This window comes from Pollachius pollachius (assembly GCF_949987615.1).
Source record: "Pollachius pollachius genome assembly, chromosome: 1".
NCBI lineage: Eukaryota > Metazoa > Chordata > Actinopteri > Gadiformes > Gadidae > Pollachius > Pollachius pollachius.
In genome coordinates this window covers 18,686,183-18,710,917 of record NC_136934.1, presented here as the reverse complement: position 1 = coordinate 18,710,917, position 24,735 = coordinate 18,686,183, and the positions used below count along the sequence as shown (strand labels likewise).

At 46.8% G+C, this 24,735-nt stretch overlaps 2 protein-coding genes across 2 annotated transcripts; both read right to left on the bottom strand.

Annotated features, from left to right (window-relative positions):
- Positions 1-3,480: 3,480 nt before the first annotated feature.
- LOC307089806 (dynamin-1-like protein) lies at positions 3,481-16,283 on the bottom strand. The gene is made up of 17 exons (XM_079756236.1): positions 16,161-16,283; positions 15,573-15,683; positions 15,141-15,282; positions 14,328-14,374; positions 14,176-14,247; positions 13,537-13,623; positions 12,618-12,780; positions 12,210-12,330; positions 10,236-10,574; positions 8,722-8,842; positions 7,314-7,469; positions 5,960-6,049; positions 5,720-5,818; positions 5,177-5,293; positions 4,968-5,077; positions 3,707-3,866; positions 3,481-3,565 (listed from the first exon to the last, which is right to left on the bottom strand). The coding sequence occupies exons 2-17, from the start codon at positions 15,672-15,674 to the stop codon at positions 3,509-3,511; spliced, it is 1,983 nt and encodes a 660-aa protein (XP_079612362.1). The 5' UTR covers positions 15,675-15,683; positions 16,161-16,283; the 3' UTR covers positions 3,481-3,508.
- A 319-nt stretch (positions 16,284-16,602) lies between these two features.
- On the bottom strand, positions 16,603-18,662 carry ubl4a (ubiquitin like 4A). Its single transcript, XM_079745269.1, has 4 exons — positions 18,491-18,662; positions 17,934-18,039; positions 17,605-17,816; positions 16,603-17,198 (listed from the first exon to the last, which is right to left on the bottom strand). The coding sequence occupies exons 1-4, from the start codon at positions 18,536-18,538 to the stop codon at positions 17,091-17,093; spliced, it is 474 nt and encodes a 157-aa protein (XP_079601395.1). The 5' UTR covers positions 18,539-18,662; the 3' UTR covers positions 16,603-17,090.
- Positions 18,663-24,735: the final 6,073 nt, after the last annotated feature.

Sequence of the window (24,735 nt, the reverse complement as noted above, 5' to 3'; positions counted from 1 at the left end):
CTTTTTTAAAATCCAATTTGTTTTAGTTTAATTTGATATTTTATGCTTCATATTGTAACTCCGCAGGCTTTCAGTACAAATGAGAAAATGTCAATCTTTAACTGATTATAAAAAAAACATTATTTGCGAACATTGAATATATATTTAAAAAGGATCCTCACATCCTCAAGTGCAGGCTTAATTTGATTTGCATAAAGCAGTCATTATTTATGGATTGTATTGTTCCTTTCTACTTTAAAAAGGGGGAAGGGGGGGGGTCTTACCTGTTCGCTGCGGTTCTTGTCACAGGTGGACTAGTCAGACCCTGTGGGTCCTCTCCTGGTGGTCATGTGGGGACCCTCCGCTCCACGTCCCGAGGGGTTGATGAACGCATGTTATCCTGGCTTTAGATGAGGACTAACTACAGCGCTCAAGACACATGGACCACGCAGTAGGAACACAATAACTCGTAAAGATCTGCACACACGGACTCTGCGGGGAGCCCTTCTTATCGGAGCGGTGGCAATCACGCGTGGCTTTCCCTTCTCTCCAGCTGGTCTCTCCTCCTGGTCTCTCTGCGCCCTCCGTTCTCCAGCTCGTTGTCCGGGAGACAGTTGGATACAGCGCCTGCTACTTCTCCAGCAGCTCCTTTCTCTCGGCTTTGTTCAGCCTCCCTCTCTCTTTCTCTCTCCCTCCCTCCCTCCCTCCCTCCCTCTCTCTCTCTCTCTCGACGGACTCGCCAAATAGAAAAGGGGTGTGTGTGTGTGTGTGTGTGTGTGCGTGTGTGTGTGTGCGTGTGTATGTGTGTGTGTGTGTATGTCTGTGTGTGTGGGAGGGGGGGTTTTGATTACAAATCCGTGGCTGAAAGTCTTCAAAACACGGACGGCGAGACGTCCGCTAATCACGCTGACTGATGAACTCGCGCGGCGCTGGATGGATTTGTTCTTCGTTTGTATGATTAAAAATAAATTGTGATGGGGGGGGGGGGGAAAGCAGGTGGGGAAGGGGGGCAGATAAACCAATACGACTGAAGACTTCCTGCAACCCCCCCCCCCCCCCCCCCCCTCCCCCCCATCTCATATCGATGTTGGTATTACCGTGTAGTCCCAGTAGTAAGAGGTAGAGAGGGAGGGGGATTGTTACAGCAGTAACTGCCCACAGTTACAGGCCAAGTGAAGGCAATTTATTCACCTGCTGCAATATGAATACATTCATACGTTCCCTCGGTGGGCTGCCCGCTGGTATTAAACGCAGTAAACCACTAAATATAGATATCACTCAATGAAAAGGTGATGTGGTGCATCTCAGTGACCTTCTGCCATGTGTATCTCATTCACTTATGGTTCAGGGACAGCAGTGTAAGCCACGTGCTCAGTGTAGCTCCCCTGGTTATATACCCCCCTCTACACAATCCCCCTTTCATAGAGGTATCCATCCTGACTGACCCTCCATCCTAGACGCAGTGCAAGGAGAGAACAGATCGCCCTCCCCCTCGAAACCTAGAGGAGTCTTCTTGTGTGTGTGTGTGCGACCATTCCTAGGTCTATTTTTCTCTCGGCGATCAATGAAGGCCAAGCGGAGGCCTTCAGGAGCCATGCGTGACGGTGTCCTCGGTGTGATGTCAGGGACGCAGTGTGGGGACGGAGGGACGCAGCGTGTCCCATCGTCGTGGTGATTGGACCCCGGGTTGTGGGGGCTGACGTGGTGGTGTTTGACAAGGGTGGTGAGGTGTGGATGAAGGGAAAGTGGAGGCTCAGGCTGATGTTTTCACTATTTATTGAGGTCCTCCTCCTCCCCAGAGGGCCCTCCGTCCTCAAACACATTTCACAAATATTGGCAGGCAAGAACTTTTCAGGCAGTTGACAAAGTGACAGACGTCATTTAAATAACATAACAGGTACACGGTCTACACACACACGTCCTCACATGCACAAACACATCACATGCACTCACACACACACACGTTGGGCTGAACCACAGGCCAGCTGGATGGTGTTGTGCCGGGGGGGGGGGGGGGCGATCCCAGACCAGCCAGCGACGTTGCGGCGATCCGGTTAAGGCCAGTCTCTCCTTGACAAGGGATGGGTTCTCAAACGCTGCTTTCGCTTATTAGAACAAAATGACTGAAGACCCCCGAATGCTTGCTGCCATCCCAGAGACCCCCCCCCCTTGGTGCTACCTGACAGCCCGAGGGATGGAGAGGCAGAGTCATCAAGAGCAGACCCCTCGCGCTACGATACACCGGGCCACAGAAACTAGCGCCCGAGCCAGCTGCAATTGCATTTGAATTAAAGGTTAGGACCGCCATGAGAGGGGAGTGGAGGTGGAGACGTGCAGGAGGTGGATCGGGGACAGAGTCTCTCTGCCGGTCAGGGCCGCTGGAACAGTCAATCACAGGAGCGTATCCCCCAGCCCCCCCGGGGTCCAGGCAGGACACGGTGAGAGAGCAGGCAAGGGGCGAGGGAGGAAAGGTCGGGTAATGGAACCGGAAAATAATGTGTTCACTGAAGTCCGGGACGTTGGCTGAGAGCACACACACACACACACACGCACACGCACACACACACCCGAGTATCACTCCTGTAATAGAATTGCATTTTATATGCAAGTTACCCAATATCATCATACCACTTTTAATTCCTGCTTGTGAGCAGAATGGCAGGCACACACAGACACACATACACACACGCACACACACACACACACACACACACACACACACAGATGAGTTACCCCTGTGGGCGAGTTTAATCACCTCGTTCAAATATTAGGCTGTGCACTAATCTGCGAGGACAATGCGACACTGGCGGACCAGAGACGGAGGATATTCAGACACGTGTGGAAGAAGAAACCTGATTTGGGTTGTAATGACAGGGCTCAGAGAGTCTCTCGCTGGGTCGCTCCTTGGCGGAAAACCGATGACAAAAATCGATTGCGGCGGTCTTCCTTCCAGTGCCCCGTGGAGTGGCTTGTAGCCCGCTGCTCTCTCTGGAGCGGTGGCTGAGCGTTCGCTGCTCTCTCTCGGGGGCCTTCTCCCCAAGTCACCGTCCAGAATAGATCATGATCCCAAGCACCTCAAATAAAGAAACATTTAGCCGCACACTCTTTCTGACACTGATCTCCTCCGACCCGACAGAGGGATGATTCCTCCACTCCGTAATTAACGCAACATCGTTAGCGACGTCCTCAGAGGGTCATCCTCGGAACGCACAAATTTGGCAGCACAATGAAAGACTCCTCAGAACAAGAGCAGCGTCACGCGGCAGGGCCTCACTACTGATGGTCTCCATGACAACAAGGAATCCACCGTGTGACAAGAGGACCCGGCAACAGCTGGCAGGAGGGAAACATAAACTCTGTGCGCACATCGGTCATTAGTCCATGACAGAACATACAGATACACACACACACACACACACACACACACACACACACACACACACACACACACACACACACACACACACACACACACACACACACACACACACACACACACACACACACACACACACACTCCTCCTGAGGGCTACCACAGATGTGTCTCCCGGATTTCAGAGATGATGTTGTTGGCTTTTTGAAGCGCCTGAGGTAAAAAACAAAACAAAAGGAAGAGAAAAACAACAAGTCAGAAAGAGGACACAGACAACAAAGTCAGAAAGCAGGATGGGAGCGCGGAGCGGCACGGAGGGGCTGAGTCCTGGGCGGGGGTCTAGGGGGGCCCTACCTCCAGCATGTGGGCCACCTCGTCCCGTTGCTGGGCCGTGTCGGCGGACTCCACCAGCAGCTGGTGCAGCAGGGTCTGCTTGTAGAGCTGTCCCACCAGCTCGCTCTGCAGACGCTCCTTCACAAAGTTCACCAGAAAGTGCATCACCGCCTTGGGCACGCTGCAGGGGGGAACACAGGGTCAGACTGGCCCTGTGGTCCCTCCTGGGGCGGGGGGTTAATGCTAGTGAAGGCTAGCCTCGTGAGGCCATGGGGGTTAATGCTAGTGAAGGCTAGCCTCGTGAGGCCATGGGGGTTAATGCTAGTGAAGGCTAGCCTTGTGAGGCCATGGGGGTTAATGCTAGTGAAGGCTAGCCTCGTGAGGCCATGGGGGTTAATGCTAGTGAAGGCTAGCCTCGTGAGGCCATGGGGGTTAATGCTAGTGAAGGCTAGCCTTGTGAGGCCATGGGGGTTAATGCTAGTGAAGGCTAGCCTTGTGAGGCCATGGGGGTTAATGCTAGTGAAGGCTAGTCTCGTGAGGCCATGGGGGGGGTTGATGCTAGCGAAGGCTAGCCTCGTGAGGCTATGGGGGGATGATCCTAGAGAAGGTTAGCTTTGTGAGGCCGTGGGGGTTAATGCTAGTGAATGGCCTCCCCCTGAAAGCCTTATCCATGAAGACAAATCTTCCGGACCAATGGCAGGCTGGGGGGGGGGGCAGCGCCGCAGTTGGCCACATTAAGAACCAGCGGCCGTAGCCGCAGAAAGTGGAGCAATCTACGGAGCAATCACAACCGCTTTTATCCTGAAACCGTTTTGAAAGATGAACAGAAAACTGCACGGAAGCCTTTCCTTGGATGACAATATGTTTTTGCTTTACTTCCAACCCAATTCTGCAAACTCAAGGGAGGCATTCTGATTTGCTGGGGGTTTTTGTGCAACGAAAAGGAATATTTGGAAATCAATTGCTACCCAGCCAAGGCCAGACTGAAATTCATTATTAAACGCAAAGTGAATCTCTGATGGTATCACTGGGCTACGTTCATGTGCTTGTGATGTTATAAGATGCTTTCGAGGCATCCACCAAAAGTTATGTATATATGCCTTTGGACACATAATATCAGAAGGGGTTTTCAATACTCAAATACTGAAAATGTGAGTGACATAACGAGATACATCTTTATTCCTCTTCGAGTCACATTTGTGTTTCCACTGTCATGTTGGCTCCAATGTGGAAGCAGTTACAGGGGAGGTGGATTCAGGGTGTGAGTGCGGTTGCGGCCGACCTGTCTTGGATGCTTTTGCGCACGATGAGGAAGTAGGACTTGATCAATCGCTGGATGACCTCACAGTCCCTCTGCTCCCTGGTGGTCAGCCTGCGGGAGGGAGGCAGGGCCTGTTGGGTTGGTGGGGGGGGGGACAGGGTAAGTGTTTGGGCAGCGGTGATAGATTATGGGCCAGGTAGCAGAGCTCTGCCGGGGGGATGCGTGCTCACCGTGTCTAGGAGGTTAATAGCTTGGCCCTTACTTGGGCTGCCAAACCCGGAGGAGGGGGCTCTCTCCTCCACCGCCCGGTCGTTCTTCCAGCGCTTGCCTCCGTCAAGACCCTCCGCCTGGTGAAGGAGGAGGAGGAGGAGAGCCATGAAACTAATTAATTTGAGAAAGATAGCCAATAGTGCTCCATCAATTACATTTGTCGCATGGACTGTGCTGATGGATTGTGTTATCGAGCCTTGTTTATGATGTTCCTTGTTCAGCCGAGTTTTACTTTTTACATGTGCTGCCAGGTGTGACTCATATTGTTGTTCTTCTTGCGTTGTTGTCTATTATTTGCCCTACGGGGAGAATAAAGTGGAACTTGGACTCGCACTTTAACTTGAGGAGGATGTTGAGAAGGTCAACAGAATCATGGGCTGCTTCCGAAACAACGTTTTGAACAAAAGTCAGTTGACGGCCAGAACTGCATAAAAGTATAGAACACCAGAGAGCTGCACTGTGCAGGCCAGAGAGATCTGAAGGTGAACAGAGGGGAGGACCACCTGCTGACTGTTGACGGAGGCGGAGACCTGCGCGGCGTCGCTGAAGTCCGGGTGCTTGGTGTTGATGTACGCAAGCTCTATGGCAACCAAGTGATGGACCTGGAAAACAACAACAACAACAGGGTTTCTGTCAGCACCGTCAGCGGGGCAGAGGACACAAACACGAGCGTGGTGGTGCAGCAGATGCTAGCGGTGCGAGACGAGAGGCAGACAGTCGGCGCCCCAGCGGCCGTCCATTACCATTTCATTAGTGACGGGCAGGCGCTTCCTCAGCAGCGCCGTCACCACCTCCACGATGGAGTCGTGCAGCTTGGGGAAACGCAGCAGCTCCTGATGACCAGAAGACAACATCTCAACTAACAGTCAGACCCAGGATCAGAGCACAGAATGTCACGCATAACGGGGAATTAATACCCATAACACGTTACCAGAGCCAAGGGCAATGATTTAATTTGAAAATAATAAGTTTATTTTATTGTGATGTGAAATAGAAAATAAACCAGATATTAGCTGTAAGTAGCACATCGTCATCATTATTATAATTGCCACATTTTCAAAGGATCCACTTGATTATTTTCCAATTACCCAAATTCAGATGAGAGGAAATACCCATTTTCTTTTCTCTGTTTGCCAACAGCTCGATAAAACTGGGTTAGCCTTTACAAGAGTTAGCCAAAATCAATAGAGGTAGATGAGGCCGATTAGCTCCATCAGTAAAGGTAAGATACACCTTTCTAGATTCTCCTCACTCATCTCTTGTTGACCAGCAACTCCAAAACAAGCTAGAGGACTTTTTGTAGTTTTAAGATTGACCTTACTTTGGAGGAGCTGGCAATGAAGTATTCATCCTCACGTCATTGAGGGAGCTAATCGCTCTCATCTGCGTTCATTGATTTTGGCTCACTTAGGCTAGCTCGGTCGGATCGAGGAGAACAAAAATGGCACGACGCTTCTGTTAAACTACGAGTGAGAGGACACTGGCAGTCTTCACACCTGTGTGCTGTGGGAGTAGCTGTATGACCTATGACCTTTGTGCTATAGGAGGAGCCGTATGACCTCTGACCTGTGTGCTGCAGTTGGAGCAGGGTGACCTCTAACCTGTGTGCTGTAGGAGGAGCAGTGTGACCTCTGACCTGTGTGCTGCAGGTGGAGGTGACCTCTGACCTGTGTGCTGTAGGAGGAGCAGTGTGACCTCTGACCTGTGTGCTGCAGGTGGAGGTGACCTCTGACCTGTGTGCTGTAGGAGGAGCAGGGTGACCTCTGACCTGTGTGCTGTAGAAGGAGCAGGGTGACCTCTGACCTGTGTGCTGTAGGAGGAGCAGTGTGACCTCTGACCTGTGTGCTGCAGGTGGAGGTGACCTCTGACCTGGTGCTGTAGGAGGAGCAGGGTGACCTCTGACCTGTGTGCTGCAGGTTGAGGTGACCTCTGACCAGTGTGCTGTAGGAGGAGCAGTGTGACCTCTGACCTGTTTGCTGCAGGTGGAGGTGACCTCTGACCTGTGTGCTGCAGGTGGAGGTGACCTCTGACCTGTGTGCTGTAGGAGGAGCAGGGTGACCTCTGACCTGTGTGCTGCAGGTGGAGGTGACCTCTGACCTGTGTGCTGTATGAGGAGCAGTGCTGGATGATCCTCTGCAGCTCCTCGTGGACCAGCTCCACGCAGCGCAGGCTGGGCTCCTCCAGCCTCTTGATCTGTCGCTTCACCAGCAGCTCAAAGGAGATCTCAGGCACGAAGAGTGCTGGCCGCGGACCCTGTGAGTGACCACACACACACACACACACACACACACACACACACACACACACACACACACACACACACACACACACACACACACACACACACACACACACACACACACACACACACACACACACAGAATCCAGGAACATTCATGGTGATGGCTGGGCAATATTCATTTTTAAAAACCGATAAAACCTCTCCCCATACAGTACCCTAAAGAAACCCGACGTGTAAAATTAAGCCACAGCGCATCTGCTCAAGGTCTATTTCCAATGCGCTCCTCCACTCGCTCTCCATCACAGGGTGACGGCACCACGTTCCTCCTTCGTGTTTCATATATAATAAAGACATTTCCAGACCCAGTATGCGGCTACTAGGCATGTTTGAGGGATCGACTAGCGATGAATTACCAGTGTGACCTTCGTAAGCCATTCATAACGTTGTGTTAGCATGCTGGGCCTGTGAGCCGAGAGGAATCATCAAATCAGCATTACACCAGCGCTGCCTCAAACGGTGGATTGTCACGGTTTGCCCGGGAGATGGATTGGAGCTCCAGCTTCAGAACAGTAATAACTACATTTTTCATGTTTTGTTTTTCATTATCTGTATGTATGGCGATAAAGTTTGAGACATCGTTTTACTGTCACACTCATCTTAACAGCTTTTAAGGTCGTTGAATAAGAAAGAAATTGCAGCACTTTATACCTCGCTTTCATCAAGATTTATGGAGCATAACTTTATGCCGGTTCGACTCAAAGACATAAAGGTAGCACTGATTAAAAAGTAGGAAACTACTTGCAAGGGGATCTTGCATTCAATTGATGATTCCGAATGAACATATTAAACACATTAGACACATGCAGGATGCATCCATCTTGTTCCGTGTGTTTCACCTTCATCTTTATCTACTCTGAATGCCTGCAATCTGACTTTGATTGTTCCCAGACAGGGGCTGTGGCATTTTGTGTTTGGCTAGCTCCATGGCGGTGATATTTAGTCACCTTCACCATCATAGGCTCATGCCTCGTGCTCAAGTGCCGCCCACTGATTGGCTTATGTCAGATCAAATTCTCTGGCCTCAGATGACAGCAGTGTTCAGTGAGCAGACCCCAGATAAGCGGCAATTAGAGAAATGTGTGTGTAAAGAATTAAACAAGCGCTTATAATGAGACATAAACAATTTAATAAATAAAAATAATCAGCCAACCCTACATCGCGTTAGAAGTTAGGTGAGGGGTGCAGGGAGGGGGCGGAGCTTACGGTGGCGTTGCGGATGGCGGTGAGGATATCCAGCTCAGTCAAGCCCCCAAGGGGGTCGATTGACTGCAGCGTCCGGCCGAAGGTCTCATGGAAGATGTAGCAGATGCGAGCCCCCCCACAGCTGTGAGGAGAGGAGGAGAGCATCATTCGAGTTGTGGGCGGTCGAACAGTTGAAGGGCAAAGGAAGGAACGGGTCGGCTTAGCTAAGGAGGTGGAGCGGGTTAGTTTTCACCCGAAGGTTGGTAGTTCGATCACCGGAGTGTTGAGGTGTCTCTGAGCAAGAGCACCTCACCCTAACTGCTCCCGACGAGCTGGCAGCGCCTTGCAATGTTGACTCCGCTGTCTGTGTGTGAATGGTTGTAAGTTGCTTTGGATAAAAGCATCTGCTAAATGCCCTAAATGTTAATGTAAGAACGGGCAGCTCGATCGACCAATAGCCACGGATAGCAAACGCCCTGGATATCATATTCTATATTCATATAAATAATATATATATGAAGCATTCCATGGGTTTACCGATCAGGATCAATGGCCTGCTGTTACACTAACTGTGGGAACAAATGAGTCAGGAAGGGAAGCTTCTATTAGCCATGCACCGTACCTTCCACATGTAACCACAACAACATCATTAAACATTTAAGTTCAGGGTCCCAGACGATCCAATTCCATCAGAGGGAGCGGATCAGATTGATGAGGGCTATTATGATATCTGCAGCTAATTATTACTACAGGATGTGTTCCACTCTCTGAGGTTCACGTCACCACTGCACTGCGTCCTGAGTAGAGTTGTTTTGATACCGATACCAGCATCGTTAATTTCTCTGATACTGCTTAAAAGGCAGTATCTAGGCGGTATCGGCGAGTACGGAAGTCTATGCGCCGATCCGATACCATCACGTGACTAGCTCATTCACTACACAGGCAGAGAACATCACAAACACGGGCAGTGTTATGCCGCTTTCGCTAACGGTTGGAAGCGGAAAGTATGGAAAATGGGAAGTGCTTCATCTCCAACCTTCGAGCTACCAGGTCGGGATAAAACATGGATACTTAGGCAAATGTATTATTATAATTCTAAAAGATTGTTGACAGTAAGTGACTATACATTGCTGTCATCATAAGAGAACCCTTCAATAAGAACAAGTGCTATTAGTAGTAACAATGCTAGATGCTGTATCGGTATATTCTGGATACTCAAGTTCAGGAATCGGTATCGGGAAGGGAAAAATGGTATCGGAACATCTCTAGTCCCTCAATTCAATAAAATTGTATTTGTATAGCCCTTGATCACAGGTACAGTCTCAAAGGGCTTAACAGGCCATATATTTATTAAACCCCCTGACCCTAGCAAGAACAACTCCCTTGATTAGCAAGGAAGAAATCTTGAGATGGAACGCAGAGTGGGGGATCCCGCCTTCCAGGGATGATCAGGAGAGCAATGGGTGCCATAATTGACATACATAGACACGCACAGGCAAAACATTTTAAATTGGGGCTCGAGCCCGTGAACTCACAGCTCGGTGGTCTGGATGTAGCGCGGCGTGCCCTCGATGGTGTTGCAGTAGTCACTGGCGAACTTGGTGACGATCTGCAGCAGGGTGGCGCTGTGGTCCTCCACCGGCTGGCCGTAGCCGCTGAGCCGCGCCTGGTACTGCCCGCTCAGCGCCGTCACGCGGCCCTTCAGCTCCGGCAGGCAATCGCGGATGTGGTGCATCAGCAGCCGGCTCAGCGTGCGGGCCAGGTAGCGCGAGCCGCAGCGGGCGGCCAGCGAGGGGTAGTGGCGCTGCAGGAAGGCCTGCTCGCCCCGCAGGGAGTCCTCCAGGCTCTTCTGGGTGTTGATGTCATGTTGGCTCCTGGCAGGGGGGGTGTGAGAGGGATGGAGGTTAGAGAGGATAGTCGATTATCTGGATACTTTTCTTCTCCGATTCTCATATCGTCAGGTCGAATCAAACGTTTATACCTTAGTGGAAATCTTACTGGCAGAACTATACTCTAAGGTGTATGACATCCTCCTTCAGAGGGCGGTACTATACACTAAGGTGTATGACATCCTCCTTCAGAGGGTGGGACTATACTCTAAGGTGTATGACATCCTCCTTCAGAGGGCGGTACTATACACTAATGTGTATGACATCCTCCTTCAGAGGGCGGTACTATACATTAAGGTGTATGACATCCTCCTTCAGAGGGCGGAACCATACACTAAGGTGTATGACATCCTCCTTCAGAGGGCGGGACTATACACTAAGGTGTATGACATCCTCCTTCAGAGGGCTGTACTATACACTAAGGTGTATGACATCCTCCTTCAGAGGGCGGGACTATACACTCAGGTGTATGACATCCTCCTTCAGAGGGCGGTACTATACACTCAGGTGTATGACATCCTCCTTCAGAGGGCGGGACTATACACTAAGGTGTATGACATCCTCCTTCAGAGGGCAGTACTATACACTAAGGTGTATCAATCACATTCTGGTCTTAATTTAAAAACAATGACATTCCTGTAGAACCCAAACCCCAACGTTAAACCCAAACGTTAAACACACAAAAGACTAAAAATCGCGCAAAACGAATCGTAATACCGTATCGCATAATCACAGAACTGCAATATCTACATAATCATACTAAATATCCTATCAGCATTCAAGAGAAGCTGTTACCATTTGGATATACAGTATATACTCTATGATTTATAGCACCACGCAATGAAAAAATGAATTCTGCACTTCAGTGGCGAGCGGGAACTTCTGACGCAAGGCGAGCTGATGAAAGTTGACTTTTTAAATATCAAATATATTGTGCGTAGGCCTATATTTGTTTACTTGCTTCAAGTTGTATAGTTTAATCTTGACAGCATCTCATTTTCCATTTGACATATACTTGACGTTTCGACCAGAATGTTGTTTTGTCTACCTTGCAGTAAAGTTCTTAATGAGAAGCGAGAATGCACCAATATGTAGGGTACGAAGGGGTTGATGTAAGGTGACTTTGGTGTCGGCCATAGCATTCTCAGATGGAAAGTTTTTGAAATCTTACGTGCAGCATATTATTTGCAGCAGCTTCTGCAAGCAGATTGAATAGTATTGGATGGATTAATCAACATTTGTCGAGAAGGCGCACTGCAACATGGGGCACTGGAGCGGGAAACAGCCTTTGGAGCAACCTGTCAATAATTGCAATTGCAGTTTTCTAGCGACTGGCGACCCCGACTCCATAGATCACAGAAACTATGCTGCTGAGAGAGTCTGATTCTACTGATGAACTGAGCTCTGGGGTGGACTGAGGAGAGCCTGGTCTATAATGACATGTTTGATGTATGAAACATCAGACTTATCACCCCATCTAATGAAATAAACGAGACAACATACAGCGGCGTGAATGACTTCCACCCCATTAGCCCTGACACCCCGACACAGCCATCAGTGTAATCACATCTAGATTTACCACAGCGGCTGCTGCGCTAACGGTTTCCCCCGGCGACCGACCTGTTTACGACCCCGATGATGCCCAGCCTGACGGGGATGACCCGCCCCAGCAGGACCTCCAGGGCGTCCGTCCCGGCGTCCATCAGGTCCAGCTTGCTGACCACCAGCAGCGTCCGGCGGCCTGAGACACAGGGACGCAGCGGCGTGATCAGTACACGGGACCCCCAGGGGTCCCTTAGCTAATAGTCTGCATAATCACTGCCAGATGCAACACTTTTCTTTACAAATTAAACTGCCCCATCAGGGCATAATAACCGTGCCGATGGACCCATCGAGACTGGCAGGCGTAGCCATTAAGCCCATCATCCTTCAGCGTTAGCTCTCCATTACAGACCCGTTAAGATGGTGTGTCAACGAGCGCCAATCAGAGAGAGGCCAGTCAGCCGGTCAGCGTAGAGCCACGCCTACCTTCTGGGTCCACGTCGCGGGCCAGCTTCAGGGCCTCCGACGTGGCCAGGTCAGAGTTGGCGGGCGACACGGCCAGGATGAGGGAGTTGGGGTTGGAGATGAAGGACTGGATCATCTCGTACACCTGAGCTTCAATGTCCTCTGGCTGGTCTCCTACAGGGACCTAGGGAGGAGGGGGGAACCTTTTAATGTCTGTTACATCACCTAGCAGACTGCGGTCTGGTTTGATCAAGGTGCTCTGCGGTCCACGACACAGCACAGAGTCGTGTGTCTGTTGTCCATCACACAGTAAAGAGTTGTGTCTGTGTTCATACAGTAAAGAGTTGTGTGTCTGTGGTCATACAGTAAAGAGTTGTGTTTCTACGGTCATACAGTAAGGACTTTCAAGCTGCATGGTCAACTGGTTTCAGGTTTGGTTGTTACAGTGGAAATCTCAAGGAGTTTATGTAAATAATGTCTCTGGGCTCATTCAGTCCAAGTCAGGCAAAAAGTTAAAAACTTTTGGAGAAACGCTACCTGACGTCACGCTGCGATGGCCAATCACATTAGCCGGTGGTCAGACCGGAATGGGTGGCCGACGACCACATGAAGTAGAACAGTGTTTATCATGCAGCGTTTTAGCACTGTAGCATACGGCTGTTTAGCGAGCAACTGTGGAGCTGGGAGAGAGACTGGTCACCCCGTGCCTCCTCTCTACAGCTGTACAGCCCTGGTTTAAGTGCTCAACAGGACTTCAGAGAGACGGGTCATTAAGGGACACTCCTACATGTCCGCAGCAGACTCACCGCAATGTCTGTTTGGTCAGGAGGAGCCCTTAAGTCTATATTTCTTGCCGAAAGAGGATACCCAATGGACATATATGTACAACACATATTGGATGCTTTGGGCTGTAATATGAATGCAGGTAGGATAAGTGTACCTTAGTTATACCGGGTAAATCCACCAACGTTAGATTCAGGACTTTGGGCGAGAAGATTTTCAAATGGATGGGTTCAGGACTGATTCCCTGAAGGACAAACAAGGAGAACATCTGTTACATTGCGATTGTTAAATGATTAAAGCATCTGGCAGGTTGGAATCCTGATTAATTAACACGGGGAACGTATGAGGCAAATCGATGGGAAGATTTCATGTTGAAGCTCAGATATCCCAGCTAGACTCATTTTAGAAACACAACGTGCACGCACACCAACATACTGAATTTGACACTAACGCATCACAAGGGGCATACAACACGTGACACGCCAGCGCTTCTTGAAGCATGCTGATTGATGACCTCTCGCAGAGTGACATCTTCTCAGACAAGGCCGGGTCAGCCCCCTGCTGCTTTGTGTCATGGTGCCTGCTTAGGTTTACCCCTTAGGATCCAAACGCGTTATGCACGGCCCGTATGACTGCATAAGTTCTCTGTTTTTAGCACTTGCCGGCCCTACACAACGAAAACAATCCTTTTTGATTTTCTTGCCATTAGCACACAATGTGAATTAATACAAAAAAAAAGTGATTGCCATTTTGAACCAAAATTTGAGAAATACTTACTTGCACATCTGAACGTTACCTTATTGTCACCTGAGCTTCGTTCAGTCTCCTTTTCAATTTCGCTACGAATTTCGGCGAAATCTGCAAAGACCTTTAAAAGACGACAACAAATCATTATATTGGAGCACAACAGTGGATAGAGTTTGTTTTGTATTCCTGACATAAACACACCTGGCCCTTGCAGTGCAGGAATGTTCCCCATTCCTCAGCCTTGACACCTACACAACCAAGAGACTGCGTGTCAGTAATTGGTTAACATTAAAATGAGGTATTATGAATCACAGATAAAATATAACCGAATTGCCAGATAGAAACGAGTGGGAGTAACAGATTTTAAGGACCAGTCTGCTTCTATGTTAATACAATTATGAATATCTGTCTTAAAAAAGCATTTGCACAGTGCCATTAGGGGTGCATGTTTTCACAGTCCGATATCCCCTTTGTGAGCAACACAAACCAACGTTAGGGTTAAAAATGTGTGAGAAGATTCTCTGAGGAACAAAAGAATGGCTCGATGAGGACATCCATGTTACATTCACAGGGAGAATCTATGTTCGAATGCAGTCAAATAAAACCAGTGTGATGTTTTTAAAAAGGAGCAGACAATAAAATACAATTAAAAAAGTCTATGCCAATAGGGAAAAAAATAAATAATGTGCAGGACGACAACACATGCATATTGAAGAACAAGAGACCTGGATAGCTGTCCTGAGAACTTTGTTTAATCCCATTTTCTGAAAGGGCGCAAGGAGGGGAGGGAGGACGGAGGCCATTTTAGAAAGTCAAAGAAACATTCTCTTTAAGTTGTTTGCTTTTTCTTTATATAATAATTGACTTGACCATGGATGAGTCATCAGAAGAACACATGATTCTTCCTACAGAAAATATTATAATATTGATATTATGAATATGATTTTATAAAACTGGATTATACACAAATTAGAAACTAGCATCCATCTCTAATGATCTCCTCTCCCATCATACCGTGCTCAGCCTGCCTCCTCTGCTCCAGCGGGGCCACGTTAATCAGCTGCAGCACCAGGGGCCGCCTCGTCACGATCCCGGACCCCCGGGGCAGGAAGTCCCTACCGACCAGGCTCTCCAACACAGAGCTCTTTCCACTGCTCTGTTCTCACAGACGTACAAACACAGCAGTACAGTACAGAGAGCGTTAGGATGCAGAAGTAATGCACTCAGTCGTGGTTCAGTGACCTGACCCTAATGGACACTCTAGATTAACGTTCCAGTTAACGGTTTTACTACTATTTTTGTATCCTTGTCATTCTACAATCACAATAGTTCTTATGGTTTACTCTGCTGTTTACGTGATGATGTCACACGATGTGTGATATATAGAGGTTAGGTTTACATGAACACTGATAATGGAGAGAAAGTGAAGCATTGTAGAGAATTGACCTGTGATCCCACCACCACTATCTGAGGGAGCTGAATGACATCAGCGCCGACTGTCAGGAAGACCTCTTGCAGCCGGTTGATGATGGGGATAAGGGTCTCCATAGTTTCACTCTATAGGTTTTGTTTGAAAATGATAAAAATAGCAATTATACAGGCTGTTGTGAACAGTAAGACGTGATAAATATGCAACAGAAACATTAACACTTGTTAGATGATTACGCATTTGATCCTGTTTTTATAATCCATAAAGCAATCGGACAGCAAGAAATGCATCTTGAAGCACTCCTTGGCGACAAGCTAAGATTTTCAATGGGACGAGTGGTCCTGATGAGAGTAACGCCCAGTTTAACCAGCACAGCACCGTTAGGAAATACTGTATCCTTACCGCGGCCGACTGAATACTAAAGCAGGTAGAGTCAAACCCTGTCAACGTTAGTCCATGCATCAGCTCGGTGCAATGTCTTCATATCCGATAAGAATCACAATCTGGGTGTATCGTCAGCTAACGATCTCTAGCTTAGCTTAAGTAAAAATAATGGATGCTACAAGCTTAAGCTAGTGTATAATGGTGTCCCATCTTCCTCTTACCGGTCAATGGGGTTGACGAGTTCCTCCTTATTCAGCCACCTGTGATATCATATTTCCAAAAGGAAACTAGTGCCGAACAGATTGTATTATCGCAAGACAATGTCTGATTCATAAACAAGGAAGACCACCAGCAGCTGTGGGCGTCATTGGAGGAGGTGGTCCCTGAACTGTGATTGGCTGTGCTATTTGAAGATTCTCTTGGGTTGTACTGATTGGTTGCGACTAAAGTTATTTATTGCTTTTTGGCGCCCTGCTTCACACATCCTGGCTGTAGGAAAAATAAATCCTTAAGCATAATGCACATTACTGGAAGCAGAGGTTTACCTCAAAGACGGTAATCAATGTACGGAAAACATTTAATGAATAATGCAACATTGCACCAGTTTAATGTCCTCTTAATTGGTTTTAAAATGTGGTTCAACAGTAAAGCAGGTAACATATCAGCGATTATTCTATTGTTTTAATGTTTGCGTATAAACATGATATTTACAATTAATACAATGTCACCAGTTAATAAACAAATAGAAGCAGACCATCACCCTCTCAAACAGTGTTCACGTAAAATAATCCAACACAGAAAAAACAAATAAATATCCTACAACACGAGGCTGTCCCCTCTGAACTAAAGGGAAAAGGTTGAAGAGAAACACGTTGCATGTTTTTGGTTTTCTTCATTGAATCCTCAAAGCAGATCAAAGAAATACAACAGATCACATAAGGATGGCATGTTTTCTAAAGTAATTTAGACTTGAACATAAACGCTCTGTCTGTGATGTGATGAACGATCTAATCAAGTCGATTGTGCCACACTTTCTGCAGTCTCTCTGCAGCCACAGCATCTGCATGCCTGTCTGACGGCTGTTCCCCTGCAACCCCACCCCATCACCGAGCACCTCCCCACTGACATAGGACAGGAGCGCTGTTCTCCTCTCAGTCCAGGTAGGAGGTGTCCATGCCTTCGCTGTCCGGGTGGAGCAGTCGGCCAGCCAGGCGCTCGATGTCGTCAAGGCTGAGTTGTCGCACTGAACGCTCATAATCCTAGAGAAAGCCAAGATCCAGTCATCCAGTCACTGATTTTCTGTTTATTTCGCATGCAACATATGTAAAATACAAAGAGAGTCATTAGGCACTAAGATAAGTACCTTATTCATCATAGATGGTGACTTTGGGTGGGCAGAGAGAAAATTCTAATTTGTATACGCCACACCTTAATGATAACTACTTAATTATTGACTGCTACCCTCAAAGCCTTGATTAAAACTGGTAAAGCTGATGAGCTTGATTGGATCCAGGATTGCTACACATTTATGGAATTTAGTCCCATCATAGGAACGCGCGTTCAAACCTTTTCTAGATATCAGGGCTGGAAAAGGGTTTTGGTGGCGTTTCCCTTTCAGGGTCTGAAGAACGGCTCAAGTGGTGGCTCTGTGTTCTACTGCCTCACCTTGATGAGCTGCTCGTGGACCTTGGCTGCGTCCGCAGGGCTAAAGTGCTTCGCCAGGACGGTGGACAGCGTCTGCCACACTCCGCCCTGTGGACTGCTGCTGCCGCTGCTGCCGGCCATCCCCGCAGTGGAGGTCCGCTCCCCCACCGGACGCACCACCAGGTTCAGCTTAGCGTCCGGGCCAATGGCGTAGTCACTCAGACTATGTTCGTCTGCAGAGAACAGTGCTTTGCATCAGTCTACAGGTAGCACGCATCACATTTATGCCTATAATAAAGGATAGACACATTCAACACTTAATGTGAGTGTGGACGATAAGCAACATTTACCTGCGAGAGCTTTCCCTTTGTAGAGCAACCTCTGCTGGTTAGCAGGAATGTTGAGCCGTTCTGAAACCAGTTCCTTCACTGTGGAGACCTTGTCGTCTTCAGTCACCTGGCAAGATGTTATGAACAAGCATGTTAAGCATTGACATTAAGCTCAACATTGTTTATACTGTCTTCTCTTTACAGTGAACATTCATTTACTTAATAACGCCTTTATAACGGTCATCCATGACCAGAGTCCGAGTATTAACGGCTGTGCGGCATTTCTGTTTGCTATACTAATACTTGTGGTAGCACATAAAGATGGAGTGGGTCCAGAAATCGAACAATGTAGAAGTATAACCGTCCATACCTCATCCCATCATAAAGGATTAATAGTTGTGTAAGAGCATGTTTAAACTGTTGACAGTGTAGATTGTAGATTCAGACCCTATAGTATGATGTGACCACAAGGTAAACCTTATACACTGGTTGACGTGTGAACGCCAGCTGGCCTCCAGCAGGGAGGCTGGCTGCTCTTAGCTTAGCTTCCTATAGCATGACTTAAGACCTTAACGTACCTGTACGTTGCATTCTTTCCCTTGAAGCGGTTTTACTGTTAGGATCATTTTCCCCTATTTCTAAATAAACAGACGATCAATAACGATAAGTGATCAGGTTGACCAGAACACCGTACTTCTTTATTACAACAGAACAACTACAAGGCAAAGAGCCATCTTCTTCTACCGCAGCCCAGGGTGACCGATACCTGTGAGAGGACGCTGTGCGCCCCCTAAACATCGGAGTATGTAACTGCATGGTACTGCAGTCACTCGCAGCCACCTCGCATGCTATTGTCAACCCGAACAGAATCGTTAATAAAAAATTGTAGATATATTTTCAATAATTTATTTTAAATAATGTATCAGAACATTTATATTGGAATTGAAATGGTAGAATCTCCTTGCTTCACAGTGTCTTGGATTGTAGGACTTTAAATGTAAGGCCTACTCAATGTCAACCTTCAGTAAATTCAGGCAAAATCTCTTAACTTCTGCAGCGTTGGGTGTTCTATATTAAGTGGATGTAACCAAAACAAGGTATCTGTTTTGAACACACACACACACACACACGCACACGCACACACACACACACACACACACACACACACACACACACACACACACACACACACACACACACACACACATATATATATATAGATACACACATACATATATATATAGATACACACATACATATATATATGTGTGTGTGTGTGTGTGTGTGTGTGTGTGTGTGTGTGTGTGCGTTTGTTTAAAACAGATACCTTTTTTTGGATAGAAACACCCAGATCCACATCAAAGGCAATGGATTAAGGTACAAGCTCTCTAATATATACACAACTCGACTGACCAGTGAAACCCAAGCTCAAAAAGCACCCAGCCTTGCTCCAAGTTCTCATTCCAAGTAAATATATTTGAGCCTTTGCCCCAAATGAGGTTAGAATTCTCAATATTATTCCTCCTCCGTGTTGGAGTTAAATGATCTCTGAGTACATCTGAATTTCCTTCTTATTTTTTTTTTAAACCCTACAGATTAGCCAAAACCCTGCTGCCGTACATCTCTGAAGGCTTGTCTCTTGCATGCCCTCAGTCTCTCTCTGTCATTCTTTTGCTCTCTCCCTCTCTCTCTCTCTCTCTCTCTCTCTCTCTCTCTGTCTCTCTGTCTCTCTGTCTCTCCTCTGTTGATAGCCCAGTATAGTGTATCCTCCTAGGCCTTTTCTGTCGTTGAACCTCTTCATCCATTACCTCCAGCGATGTTATCTCCCCCCTCAGCCCCTCGTTCCTCTCTGCCAGTCATGACTGTCCCAGCCATTAATCGGCTGCCACACAAAAGGTTATTTTATGCTCAGGTTTTTCTCTCTTGAGATCTTTTGATTTTTAAGAATAAGGACAAGTTCGGCAAAATCGTTTCCTGATTTAGTTTTTTTCTTATTTTGCACAATACAATCTAGCCTTGTGTTCTGATTATATTGCCAATGTTTTTTTTATGTGATTACAATTGTGATTGTATTATTTTACTGTCGCTTCTGATAGAAGCATCTGGTCACTGATTAAGAGTGAATGTAAATTATCTATTATTATTTTGAAAGGTTTAAGTCCTTGAGTGACTTTATAGAAGGTTGTGAAACATCACGACACCGTCAACACTGACTTTAGCTTTGAACAAATGGCAGAAGGTACTTTCGGTTAACATGGCAAAATCTGTCAACTACAACCATAGTGGTGTCTAGTGCGCTGGTGTAATGGATATCTCTTCTTCTAGCTTTTGGACACCTGTCTGGTGTGTTTGATCTGATAGAAACATTGGAACTGCTGTCTCTTATTCTATCAGTGTTCAAATATAATGCTATGTTTTTGCGAGGGCTTCTTCACAATTCTGTTTGTTTGTTCTCTTTACCACATGATTCTTCACAGAAGTCTGCTGAAGCTCCATGGAGTTCCTTAGGAGTGAAATCCAGATGAGTTCCCTTTTCCTCTGATATCGGACCTGCTAAATATTCCTGGGCTTGCACCCAAACGTGTCTTTGTCTTCTTTTTTTGAGTCACAGCATACTATATTTACATTTGTTTTGTCACATCCTTTTAAAATTGCTGTCCCATTTTCAACAGCAACAATGTAAATGGTGTGAATACAGAGTCTCCTCCTATATGTGTTCAGTCACCTGTGCACTTATAAAATAGAACAGGGCACATTTCCCACAGTGTAACAATAAACACTTCCTTTGAAGTCATTGTTTCATATTTCTTTGTGTATATTGGTGTGAATTCAAAGGCAGCCTGCATTCATCCATTGGTAGGAAGTATCAACCAGCACAACACAACGTGATTGGATGGTGGTTCCATTGATCCTGCATCAATTAGGAGTTCAACATTCAACATTATGCAACCAAGACTTGCTCTCCTTTTCCTCCTTTGTCTCTTTCTGCCTGTCTTCCCGTCTTCTTGTCTTCCTGTCTTTCTGTCTTTGTGTTCAGCTTTTAAAGGCTTTTTTGGAGAAGTAAGCTAGGTCGTTAATGTGGAGGTTTTCGCTCATGTACGCAAGAGCATTCAATAGCAGCGTTCAGGCTAGAATGCCCCTCCCCCCCAGGGGACAGTGTGCCAAGATGAATCCTTTGAATATAGTAAAAAAAAAAGACATGGTTAAGAAAATTAAGTTCGCTCTTATTCAAATCTATTGCTTTTTTTTATGGTTTCCTCGGGGTGTGTGTATTTAAGGGTGTGTACTTTCTCTTCGTTTGGCACTTTGGAAATACAAGGGTGGGAGCAAATCAGGGCATTAATAATACAAACGTTTTAGCGGTTTAGTTGTTCCAACATTATATATTTATAACACTAGTTCCAGATATTACAGCTATGACTCATTATGCTGCTGGTATTCAGGGACTATGGCTGGACAAAAGATTTTGCTGCTTAGAAATACAGTGGGGCAAAAAAGTATTTAGTCAGCCACCAATTGTGCAAGTTCTCCCACTTGAAAAGATGAGAGAGGCCTGTAATTTTCATCATAGGTATACCTCAGCTATGAGAGACAAAATGAAATAAAAAATCTAGAAAATCACATTGTCTGATTTTTAAAGAATTTATTTGCAAATTATGGTGGAAAATAAGTATTTGGTCAATAACAAAAGGTCATCTCAATACTTTGTTACATGCCCTTTGTTGGCAATGACAGCGGTCAAAAGTTTTCTGTAAGTCTTTACAAGGTTCTCACACACTGCTGCTGGTATTTTGGCCCATTCCTCCATGCAGATCTCCTCTAGAGCAGTGATGTTTTTGGGCCTTCGCTGGGCAACACAGACTCAACTCCCTCCAAAGATTTTCTATGGGGTTGAGATCTGGAGACTGGCTAGGCCACTCCACGACCTTGAAATGCTTCTTACGAAGCCACTCCTTCGCTGCCCGGGCGGTGTGTTTGGGGTCATTGTCATGCTGAAAGACCCAGTCACGTTTCATCTTCAGTGCCCTTGCTGATGGAAGGAGGTTTTCACTCAAAATCTCACGATACATGGCCCAATTCATTCTTTGCGTCACACGGATCAGACGTCCTGGTCCCTTGGCAGAAAAACAGCCCCAAAGCATGATGTTTCCACCCCCATGCTTCACTGTAGGTATGGTGTTCTTTGGATGCAACTCAGCATTCTTTCTCCTCCAAACACGATGAGTTGAGTTTTTACCAAAAAGTTCTATTTTGGTTTCATCTGACCATATGACATTCTCCCAATCCTGTTCTGGATCATCCAAATGCTCTCTAGCAAACTTCAAATGGGCCCGGACATGCACTGGCTTTAGCAGGGGGACACGTCTGGCACTGCAGGATTTGAGTCCCTGGCGGCGTAGTGTGTTAGTGATGGTAGCCTTTGTTACTTTGGTCCCAGCTCTCTGGAGGTCATTCACTAGGTTCCCCTGTGTGGTTCTGGGATTTTTGTTCACCGTTCTTGTGATCATTTTGACCCCACAGGATGAGATCTTGCGTGGAGCCCCAGATCGAGGGAGATTATCAGTGGTCTTGTATGTATTCCATTTCCTAATAATTGCTCCCACAGTTGATTTCTTCACACCAAGCTGCTTACCTATTGCAGATTCAGACTTCCCAGCCTGGTGCAGGTCTACAATTGTGTTTCTGGTGTCCTTTGACAGCTCTTTGTTCTTGGCTATAGTGGAGTTTGGAGTGTGACTGTTTGAGGTTGTGGACAGGTGTCTTTTATACTGATAAGGAGTTCAAACATGTGCCATTAATACAGGTAAACAGCCTCTTAAAGAAGAAGAAGTTACAGGTCTGTGACAGCCAGAAATCTTGCTGGTTTGTAGGTGACCAAATACTTATTTTCCACCATAATTTGCAAATAAATTCTTAAAAAATCAGACAATGTGATTTTCTGGATTTCTTTTTCATTTTGTCTTTCATAGCTGAGGTTTACCTATGATGTAAATTACAGGCCTCTCTCGTCTTTTTAAGTGGGAGAACTTACACAATTGGTGGCTGACTAAATACTTTTTTGCCCCACTGTATGTTACACATAGGTGATGTTGGTGTCATTTACTTTCCAGGAAGCAACCTTGAATTCATAAAGTAAATAAAAAAAACAATACCAGGGTCATGGCCCCTTGGACTGGGCACACGATTTCCAACGAAACGATTAGAAACCACCGGATTATTCCATAGAATAAATGTATTTAAAAAAACTCATAAATAGGGATAATTTTATCACATCGCCCTTGGACTGCGCACAAACAGGGATGGTACCCTGGGCCAACGTTCTCAGGGCAAATCATCTCCATCCCTCCATCTTTAGGAGGACCCTAGCGATGGTCTTGGACCCTAGCGAAGGTCTTTAGGAGGTCTCTAGCGACGGTCTTGGACCCTAGCGACAGTCTTTAGGAGGTCCCTAATGGGCCATCTTTAGGAGGACCATAGCGACGGTCTTTAGGAGGACCCTAGCGACGGTATTTAGGAGGACCCTAGCGACGGTCTTTAGGAGGACCCTAGTAATGGGCCATCTTTAGGAGGACCATAGCGACGGTCTTTAGGAGGACCCTAGCGACGGTCTTTAGGAGGACCCTAGCGACGGTCTTTAGGAGGACCCTAGTAATGGGCCATCTTTAGGAGGACCATAGCGACGGTCTTTAGGAGGACCCTAGCGACGGTCTTTAGGAGGACCCTAGCGACGGTCTTTAGGAGGACCCTAGTAATGGGCCATTTTTAGGAGGACCCTAGCGACGGTCTTTAGGAGGACCCTAGAGACGGTCTTTAGGAGGACCCTAGTAATGGGCCATCTTTAGGAGACCCTAGCGATGGTCTTTAGGAGGACCCTAGCGACGGTCTTTAGGAGGTCCCTAGTAATGGGCCATCTTTAGGAGACCCTAGCGATGGTCTTTAGGAGGACCCTAGCAGTGGGCCATTTAGAAATGATTACAGTTTTGCTTTTACGAACAATAAAAACAAAATGATGTTCAAGGGGACGACCTCCTTGGACCCCATGCTGTGTGGGCTGAGCCATAATGCTATCAGTGCGGAACAGGGAGGGAGGCCAGTGAGAACAGCTTGTAATTCAGGTGTGAATTGTTATCCCTGGCCAATGAGGCCCTGCTGCAGCCTGATCCTACTGTATGTCATGCTCACCTCTCTTCCCTCTGGAACCCACAGAAGGATAATGTTGTATACTCAGGGCCAATCTCAAGTGTTTTTTCATGAATCCTCCTTTTCATGAAAACCATTTATTTTTTTCTCCTACGCCAATTTTAGGATTCTGGTTATGAAAACCTTGTAAGTAGCTGCTCTTGTTAGAAGCTCCGAAACAATTTCAAACTAAACGATTAGAAACTAACAGATTACTCCTTCCACAGAAAATGACATTTAAATTTTCCATTCACAGTTAGTTAAAGATAAATATATATAGCCTATATATAATTTTATCAGGGGGCTTTTAAGGTTATTAAACAGAGACAGAGCTTAATTTATCTATTACCATGTTGATGGCCATTCAGGCAAGGCGAATATTTCACTATTTATGCTATAATCTGCGGTGATATCTTCAGCAGGATAATATTAGCAGGTTTCTTGATGGATGTACCTGAGGGTTTTTAGGGCGGCTTTTTCCACAGCGGTGATCTGAAGTTCCCACACATACCTTCCCAGAATAGGATGCAATTCTGTTTTATTGTTTTGTTTGTTGCTTCAGTCTCCAATTTATCTGGCCTGACCCGTGGAAACAATCATCACCACGGCTGTCTGGCATCGAGCTAGCCCTCTTCTCTGAAAC